Here is a 10,324-nt window from a genome sequence, read left to right on the forward strand (position 1 = left end):
AGGTTGGGGGTCACAGCAACAGGAGGGGCTGCATTAAAGGAACGTGACATTAGGAAGAATGAGATCCTGAAAGTTCTGGTGAGCCTAGAATGAAGTGTCAAGTGGGTGCAACACTATGCCTCAAACCATTAGTGAAAGGCAACGTGGTTATTTCCACACTGAATACCTGGAGAGGATAAATTTTCAAATGTGTATGGGAAAAGGATTTCGAGCTATCCCCCATTTCCCTTTTGGTGTTCCTGTTCTGTGCAGTGAGACACTGTGGATCAACCTTGCGTTGAGTCTTTTGGTTGAGAGAACCGTGAATGATACAAAGGTTCGTCAGACATGGAATTTGCTTTCAAATGGCTTAGAGTCAAAGAGTTGCTTAAGCAGCAATCAGCTGTTAATTTGTAGGGATGTGATTCTAATTAGACAAGTCTAAAAGACTGTACTCCATGCTCGTAGAGCAATTAAGAGCCTGGATCGCCAGTCATTGGCATGAAAACAGTTGGACCTGTCTAGGTCCATTACAAGAGTTTACACGCCAAACATAACTAGTATGGGCAGCATGACCCAGCACCCTGGAGGGTGTTAACTCAGCTGAAGGAGCAGAAGAAATCCAACCACAATGCCCAGAAGATCAAGCTTCTGCTTGTACATTGGACAATGTCTCTTGTGACACCTGGATGTTCGTCACAGAGTCCTTGTTGACTGCAGAGTAGAGAAACATCAGAAAGTAAGAGATGTACGCAGGGATCCAAGTGTCCTTTGTCTGCATTCTCTTGCTTTTTCCAAGATACGCGTCTTGATTCATCCCCACAGCATGCACGTTTCTTCTCTTGTCACCGAACGGCCGTCTTTCACACTGTGACGGCCGACTTCAGTGGCGATGGGTGTGGCTCCCCACTTTTGCAAAGTTGGAGGACAATTTTACTCCTCAATTTTCAGTGAATAAAGAAAACTTTCACACATACCACATCTGTAGAGACAACCCTGATTAACTTCAGTTTCTCTCACTAACCAGAGGAATAAACACTGATTTCATTCTCTATAAAATATTGGGCTCAAATGTTATCCTCTGCAATACATAGCAATTTAATATAAGTATAGAAAAACATCAAAGTCTCTCATGAATTGTCTTCTGTTTGGTCTATACTAGCTGTTTACTACTTTTTTAGTGTCAATGAACTTTAGTACTTTCTTTTTTGGTGTCAGTGAACATAAATTAAATAACTTGCATTATCAGGTTCAAATAAGTTCATTAACTAAGCCATAAATGAGTACCATTTTAACCCCTGCATGTATTCTTAAAAAGTTTAACAAAGCTCAAATTGTAGGGTTAGTTTATTGGGTGTTAGTTAATTGAATGAAATAGTAATCCCATAAAATTCTCATAAAAAGAGTAGACCAGAGCCTGGTCTAGTGGTGCATGCCTATAACCCAAGCATTTAGGAGGTTGAGACAGGGAGACATGGAACTTAAGACCAACTTGGGCTACATAGTGAATATGGAGCTAGCCTGAATTGCAGAGTAAGATTCTGAATCAAAAATTTGAAATCAATCAAAATCCAAAGCTATGATTAGCATTATTTTTGTTAAGAGATAAAGGAGATTTTCTCTGTTCTTTTGAGCTCAATCTGCTTCTGTTACCTCTATAGAAAAGGATGCCTTTGGATTTGTATTCAGGTTTAGCAGAGTAATCAGATGTGGCAAATTTGCAGGTGATTTTTCCCACAATCACTGGAGTTCTCAGATCTTGCTGTCCTCCTTCTCAAGGAGGCTGTGCGTTCCCTTTCTTAAGCGTCACAACCATCTGCACAGATTTTATTTCTGTTTGGTGCATAGGTATAACAGTGTTCTCTGTCAGGAAAGGATTATAACTACTCCCTCTAGGTAGACAGACAGACAGACAGAGAGATAAATAGATAAATAGAGAGATACATGCATATATAAATACATACATACACACATACAGCTAAATACATACATACATACATGAATGATAGATGGATGGATATACAGACAGATGGACAGATTGACAGATAGCTAGCTAGCTAGCTAGATACATACATTCATACATACATACACAGACAGATAGATACATACATACATACATATATACATGGATGGATGGATAGATAGATAGTAGACAGATAGATAGATAGATAGACAGACAGACAGACAGATAGATAGATAGATGAAGGAAGAGGATGATGAGGAAGGGGTGGAGAAGGAAGAGGAGGGAGAAAATCAACCCATGCCTTCAGCTTGTAGTACTGTAACAGATGTGAGCTACCATCTATCCAGGAGACATCTGAATTGGTAGAAAACTCACATAGCAGCCTTGTTCCCTTTAGGAACAGCTTCTCTGCTTTAGTCTCTCTGGTCTAACTTACTAATTTGGGCAAGGATTAAAGCATCTACTTCCACATGTGCTGAGCAAGTCCTGCAATATACCACACATAGTTGCCAAGTTCTATAAGTAGCTTTATATGAAAAGACTATCAATTTAAACATCTTAAATATATTTGTATTTTTCTAAATGTATTTTTAACATCTAACATGGATTTTAATTTATTTACTTTGAGCAGCAAAGAATACAAAGACCTTTTTTTCACCTTTTCCTTTGGTAAATCAAACACTCAATGAGGCTAGGAACAGAAGGCTGGAATTGCAAAATCATCTTCTAAAATTAGTAGTGAAAACAGGACCTTCAAAGCATTCAAAAATGAAACATTTTAGGAAAAAATATTCTATTAACCTGAAAATAAAGCGTTCTAATTAATTATAGTAAAAGTTTCTAAAAAAAAAAAAAGTGGGGGCTGTCAAGATGACATAGAGGTAAAGGGCATGTACTCCTTTTCCAGAGGACCTGAGTTCAGATCCTGGCATGCACATTCACTGAGTCACCATCCTATAGCTCCAGCTCCAAGGCACCCACACACCTGTTGCACACATTTACACAGACTCACACGTGCAAGTGAAAATAAAGATACATATTGTAAGGCACCTGAGAAATTTATGTTAGATTCCACAGTAAATATAGTAACAGACTCTCCCTCTTCCCAAGATCAATTCATAGGTGTGCATGCATGTGTGCACGCACATGTGCACACACACACACACACACACACACTCTGTCCAAGCTTAGAGAGTAAAGTACAGATTTTCAGAATTTTCTCTCTCCAGGCAGACAATTCCAAGAGAACTTTGATAGAATGATATATTTTGTTAATAAATGACTCACCAGGAAATAGGTGTTTGGAGGAATTTCGTAAGATGTGATTAATTAGAAATAATCATATAAATCAAGAAATAAAGAATTACTTATAAATTCAATGAAAATTAGCACATAGGTACTGGAACTGCATTAGTGAATGGAAACACTACAATAAGCCTTAAAGAGTCAAATTTATATGAAATTTAAAATTAAAGTAGTTCATTATTTAGCAATAGACACATATTCCTGTGGTCAAATGACATGCTATATAACACTCACTTCCATAGTCCAGGTTGTGACATCAACTGAACCTAAGAACCCATTAAAAAGCCCATTGAATAAAAGTCACATTTGAAGGGCAGCTTAGAACTAAGACTATTGAGAGTTACTGCTCACCATCTCCCTGGCCTTCTATGGCTCATTTCTGGGACCTGAACCCAGGACCTCACGCATGCCAGGCAAGTGCTCCACCACTGAGCAACACCCTCAACCCTATGACCCGTCTTGACAAATAAACGGAAATCAAATTAGCTAGCATAGAGCAAACCAAAACTCTAACTTGTTGCAATACGCGTCCAACATTCCAGTTCAAAAATTAAGCAAGTGAAAACAAATAAGAACCACATCCTGCCAAAGCTGGAGGGGGATTTACCTGGACTTGCCTTTTAAGATTACATTTATCCTCCTGTGAACTTTGAGAGACCTTTATTGCTGAGCATGAAATTGATATATCGGTGTGGCACATTTATCAACTCTAAGAGAAACTGAATGACCCTTGGGGGGGCAACAATAAATAATTGCACTGCGTGGTCTGACCACTGATGGTCACAGTACACAACTTCTGTGCGATTTCCTTACTGAAGGACAAGGGCAGCGCCAGTTACACTTACCCCTTAATTATCCTCGTCCCCTCACCTGCTATATTAGCTATAAATCTCCTGGACTTGCAGTTTTCGAAATTAGCAATGACATTTTAATTCAAGTTGTAAACAAGATGGGGGTTTTGGTGTTAGTTGGATGGAGTCTGACAACATCTGGAAGGATTGAGAGCGCTAGGATGGCGGGGCTCGTTGCTCACAGCTGCAATTCTAGTGTATATAAATCCTTTCATGGCTGTAGAACACACCATCAGCCTGTCAGTCAAACTACCCAAAGAAGGGGAAAGTGTTTAGATTGAAACCCAGACACCTGGAATATTTAGTTCCAAAGCCCCATCCCCACCAATGAGAGCTTGAACAAGCAAATCCAGCAACTTGAGGACTTCCTTAACTTTCAATATTTTCCCAGAGTGACCAAGCGGTGTCTGGAATGTCAGAGATATGATATGATGAGTGGACACTGGGACATTAATATGATCTGGAGTCTTCAATTAAAAAGAGAAACACCGCTTAAAATCCCGGTTCATAAAAACCACCTTGTCATTAACATAAACTTTTAGTGGTTTAGCATAGAAGTGCCTGCAAACAGCCCTCTCTGGCAAGCCAGTTCGGTTATGCTGAGGCTAGAGGGTGAAGGGCGCTTTCCGGAGAATCAGCTTACCTGGAAAATGAGCAGCGCCGCAGCTATGCTGAAGGAGTGCCAGTCCATCGCTGCCACTGGCTTCGGTTACATCCACGACCAAGGGAGTTTTGTTTGTACTTCTCTGCTCTTTTCCTTTCTCCCACTCAGCTGGTGTCTGATTAAAATAATTTCCCAGTAGATGTTCTTACTTGCAGGCTTTGAGGTGTTTCTGCCTTCCACTGGGAGAAGGAGGGAAGGTACGTATAACCAGTCTGGATCCCCACCCTAAAAACTTGGGCTGGTCTCAGTGAAATGCTTGACAAGATCATCATTGCTCCCAGGTAAAAACTCAGGGACACACCCTTCTGCCAGCCGAAAAGCTGCTCTCTATGGGGGTAGGATGTGCCTCTCCTCCACGGAAGGCAGGGAGTCAAAGTGAACACAATATGGGGGCTACTGTTCATACTGAGGGCTTCTTGGCTGTTTAGAGGTTAGCTCCTTGTCAGATTAATAGGGCAAGTATGTTTAGAGTGTCTGCATCATTCATCGGCTTGTACAGTTTATGTTCAGGGCCAAACCCTCAGGTCACAGTAGAAAATTATAAGCTTTTCATTTTAGTAGATGTTAGGAAAGATGCAGCGATTTCCTAAGTTGTTAAGAGAAAAAAATTGCTAATGATCAGTGAGGTTTTTTTTTTATAGCATTTCTGAACAGACAAGATATAACTCTTACCGTCATTTGGTTCTCTGTGACCTATCTAAGTCCGGGGAGGCCTCCATTTTCCCTCTATGAATTTTTTTACTCACTCTTTAACTTTCTCCTCTTTGAGAGCCTGTCCTCTGAAAACACAGTAAAACAAACTTGAAAATTTAGCCAAGGTAAATTTAAAGGAAACAACCACAGCCCCCCGTCAAAATGCTGTTGAAGTTCAGTGTTGAAATTGTAATGAGAACACGGAAGATGCACTACAGGTAGGTGGGTTAAAAGTCAGGCATGATTCCCAAGCACAGGGCCAAGGCTCTGCACAGCGAGCCAATTAGAACACAGGGAAAAGCTGCCCACACATGCAGAGCTGCAAGAGCCGGAGCTTAGCAAGAATGTTGACCCATACAAGGCAACGTTCAAAGACTCTCTTGGGAGATCTTCACTTAACTACTGTCTCAGGAACCCTGCTGGAGCTGGATATCTTCGGGGTTTGCTATGGGACTCTGAAGCATGATCTGTGAGATAGTATGTAGATTATTGTCAGAGCGTGCTAAACGTGTCCCAGAAAAGAGAGAGCTCTCTGGGGGCCAGTCTACAGAATGCTGTCATTTTGCTCTTGGTATGTGGCAACAGTTACTTGGTGGCGGTTTGAAATGTCACATGGCTTTCTGTATCACTCAGAGGGGTGGATAAAGGGGTTCTGTGTTTGCAGTGAGGAAAGATGTTTGTGGTAGGGATTGTTGGTGTGTATCAACAACATAGGAGAGGAGCCGACCCAATTCCTTATTAGCAAATGAGAATGAGTTCATCTGTGACACTTCAGACTGTGACTTAGTGTGAAGACGGCATTAGGAGGTGGATCACGTGGTGGCGATGACAGAACCTTCACTGGACACCCAGGACAGGAGGCCTGGCTCTAGGAGGCTGTCAATGACAAGGGAATGTTCTTCCACCTGGAATTCTGGGCTCGATGCCAGGGAGTGCACGGACCTTCTTCATCCCTTGAATTATCTTTTCCTGAGCCCATCCCTGGCTCCACCTTAACTTAAGGCCCTATTCCAACAATGCCAACCAACCAGATGGTTTGGGGGACAGCAACTTATCTGGCAGCTTTCTGGGGAGGAGGTAGGGTGGAGCCCCAATCTTTCTGAGTGGTGGCAGTCTAAACAGGAGAGCTAGCTACCTCAAGCAGAGTGGGGAGAGCGCTTACGAGTCATCATTTCTCTTCCTTTGCCTCTTTCCTTGTCTTTTCACCAAAATTTCTGTATGTCTAAGTTTCTACAATGCAGAGCTATTCTCCGCCCTGTACAAAACAGTGGCTACTGACTGTTAACTGCCTACTGAGCGTTTGAAATGGGACCAGTGCAAGTGAGGAAGTGCGTTGATTTACTTAGTACACGCTGTAGATAAGCCTTTGTATGTGTGTGCTACTTTTGTTGCGATTCCAACTAGCAAAGCTTCTTTACATAGCCCAAGATGGCCTTGAACTTAGTGTCTCCTCACCACAGCTTCCCGAGAACGGGGCTTTGCGGCTTTCTTCCACCATATCTGCTTACCCTTTGGTTGCTCTTCCTTCCAGGAGTTCCATGAATCATGGGCCCAGACCCCTTTCCTGACTGTGTACTGCTCCTGTGTCCTGAGGTGGAGGAGAGAAAATATCTTGAAGCGGACTGTGTGGTTCTTCTTTCCTCTCTTTATGTGTTTCCAGTCCCCTCAAACGGCCCCTTCTCTGCAGCCCCTTCCTCACTGTGGTGGAACCCTTACTAACTTGCACCTGTCCTTAACACGCTCCAAATTTCCCCTCAATATTGGTGACTATGTAGGGGTATTTCATTTCATAGAAATTTTATAAAATTTGGCAGGGGGAGAGGGTATTTTTGGGTTGGAGTTTCCCAAGTGAGCTGACCAAGTTCATCAATGGTATCAGAATTCTGGAGAAGGGATTTCTCTTTTTCTTGATAACACACTGTAAACCTTAGAATGCTACCTAAAGGGACATTTCTGCATCTCAGCAAACTTGGGACAGCATAACCCTTTTTTGGAATACACACACACACACACACACACACACACACACACACACACACACACACACAAATCCTTAAGGATAATAGAGTTTAATGATCTTGAATTCTGTTGGCATAGTTAATGGAATCCCCTGCTTTTCTAACCTCGTTTTCAAAGTGCCCACAGCAGGCATCACATTTAAGAGAAACCTTTGAGAATTTGCTATTCGACATATGTAAACCTCTGGCTTCAATATGTGTCAAAATTACCCTGCCCAGCCCAACACATTGTCTTAAATAAGACGGCAGATGAGGGTATTTCAACCACAGCGCTGCATGAACACAGGCAGCAGTGGAGGCCTGTCACTCTGAGACTCAGGAGGGACAATCAGGACAGATGTTCTGTCATCCTCAGCTACACCGTGAATTTGAGGCCCATTCATAGGATTGTTTTTACATCTGTCCCAACTTTCCAGTGATAATAGTGTTTCGTAGCTCCCACAATGAGTTAGCGTCACACACAAAGATGTCTGAGACAGGTGTCTCTACCTTAGATGAAAAGGGCTTCATACATATATGAAAAATAAAGTGAAATTTTATGCTTAATCAGATTACTGGTTCAACAAAGCAGCTCTGGTAGTAGCTATGGGGATGTTCAGGGAAGTTTGAACAGGATTAGTAGAGAAATAGTGTAAGGGTTATTAGGGTAGGTCATGTTACATATTTATTTATACACCCATGTAGAAATCATATATGCTTAGTTATGAGAGGAACTCTTGTGATAATGTAAATTCCTTCTGGTCATTCAATGATTAAAATAAATGAAATAAATACAGTAAAATCTTAGCAACTATTAATGCTCAATGATAGCATAAGGTGTTCTCCGTTATTTTTGTTTATTTGAAACTTTTCATAGTAAGATAAAAATAGTAGAGTAGGCATGAAAACTTATAAATTTAGATCAAATCTGGCTCTCTGCCTGTTTTCTCTATAGTTGGAATGCACCAGACTCATGGGGTCTTCCACAGGGTCTATGGTAGTATCATTCTGCACAGGCAGAATGAGTTTGGTAGACATCCAGTAGTCTGAGAAACTTAAAAATAACCATCTACTCTTTATAGAAAGTGGTGACTGATGCTTGCCCAGAACAGTTCCATTAAGGGCTTCAGGACAGTCCGTGAACAGTAAACAATTTACTGCAGAAATTGTTACCTTTGCTGTGTTTTAAAAACTCAGTTCCCACAGCACTTCTTCAGGATTACAGTAGTTGTGGCGGAGATAAACAGAGAGCACAAAACTTCCCATTTATTTACCGCGGGTTGGAGTGTGAACTGGTGCCGCTTCTGTGGAAATCGGGGCAGAGGTTTCTCGAAACCCTAGAAGGAGATGGACTGTCTGACCCATATATACCATTTCTGTGCAGATCCAGCTCTGGAGCTGCTTCTCGTTCATGTTTATTGCTGCTATATTCCCAACAACCAGGAAATGGAAACAGCCTCGGTGTCCATCAGCTGATAAGTGCGTAATGAAAATGGGATACATAAACACAATGGAATCTTACTCAGCTGTAATAAAAAGTTTAAATTGTGAAATTTGTAGCTAGATGGATGGAGCTGGAAATATCAGAGTGAAGTAATCCAGACCCCGAAAAGACAAAAACCTCATGTTCTCTCTCGTACATGGATGCCAGCTTTGACTCTTTAGATGTATGTGTTTAAATTGGAGTACATACAGAAGTCAGGAAATTAGCGAGGCCCACGGGAGGTGGATTTTGTGGGAGAGGGCTAGGACACAGGTACTATGAAGAGGAAATGAGAATAATAGGCAAGGGAGGCCTAAATGGAGTTGGGGTGGGAGAGCAGGTTAGAGGATGGAGTTTGGGAAAGTTTTAACATTTAAAACCTTTGAAAAATTCCTATGAAACTCTACTGTTTTGGAAACTTCACAAAATATAGCTCTATACTGAGGTACCTGTAACTAAGACAGTGACAGATCACTTTATTACTGGATTTAAAATTTACTCCATAAGATGGGACTCATGTTGGTACCATTAACTGAACCAAAAACCTGTGACTGGCAAGGTCCATAGGTCATAAACCCTAATGCTATTATTCTGCTAAATGGTTATAGTAATAAACTGTCCTCCTAAGTTTTTACCTTTATACACATTTATTAGTACATCTCTCAACCTTCATCAAAGCATCTTCCTTTTACAGTAGATGGCCATTAGCACAGACACACAGAATTGGTCCTATGTTGAGAATCAGAAACTGTGGAGTTCTCATCTCTGAGTGGAACATTTATATCACAACCCTCTTCCCAAGTTGATGAGGGCCCAGCATGAAAGTCCTTGAGCTCACAGATCTCCAGAGAAACAAAGAATGCTAAGCATACAGGAAACAACAGGAAAGGTGAAAACTATTTTTCTATCCAGAAAGCTGGGAATAGGAAGTGATTAATAGCCTGATGATCTTTGTTATTTGTTGGGCCGGGCCTTATTAAGCCTTTCCAACCAAGACTGGAGGTGGCTAGTAACCTAAACATCCCTCACAGTAAGGGATTCCCCAAGGTCCTACAAGCAGGGCTGGGGATGGCTAATAAGCCCAAATGACCTCTACACAATCTGTAGGATTGAGACCAGACCAGACCCTTATGCTCTTAAGCTGGTACAGGCATCCTAGCTCTAGAACCCATCTTCTTGGAAGAAAGGCAATGTACCCTGAATTGAGTTTCAATGAATTAGGCTTATTTGTGCACCAGGTATTATATTATACCAGGAAACTTAATTTTCTTTTTCAAATTAGAAGTCATGATGAAGTCAATCTTATCCAGGTTTTCTTTCTTTCTTTCTTTCTTTCTTTCTTCCTTCCTTCCTTCCTTCCTTCCTTCCTTCCTTCCTTCCTTCCTTTCT

At 41.4% G+C, this 10,324-nt stretch overlaps 1 protein-coding gene across 1 annotated transcript in view; it reads right to left on the reverse strand.

Moving 5' to 3' along the window:
- Dsg1 (desmoglein 1) overlaps nt 1–4,943 on the reverse strand; it is a 31,228-nt gene extending 26,285 nt beyond the window's left edge. Inside the window, exon 1 of the mRNA XM_048442347.3 lies at nt 4,742–4,943. Coding sequence (XP_048298304.3) covers nt 4,742–4,789 — 48 coding nt within the window. The 5' untranslated portion in view covers nt 4,790–4,943. The remainder of the gene's footprint in view (nt 1–4,741) is intronic.
- Nucleotides 4,944–10,324: the final 5,381 nt, after the last annotated feature.

The sequence above is a fragment of the Myodes glareolus genome, chromosome 13 (genome assembly GCF_982192425.1).
Source record: "Myodes glareolus chromosome 13, mMyoGla1.1, whole genome shotgun sequence".
NCBI lineage: Eukaryota > Metazoa > Chordata > Mammalia > Rodentia > Cricetidae > Myodes > Myodes glareolus.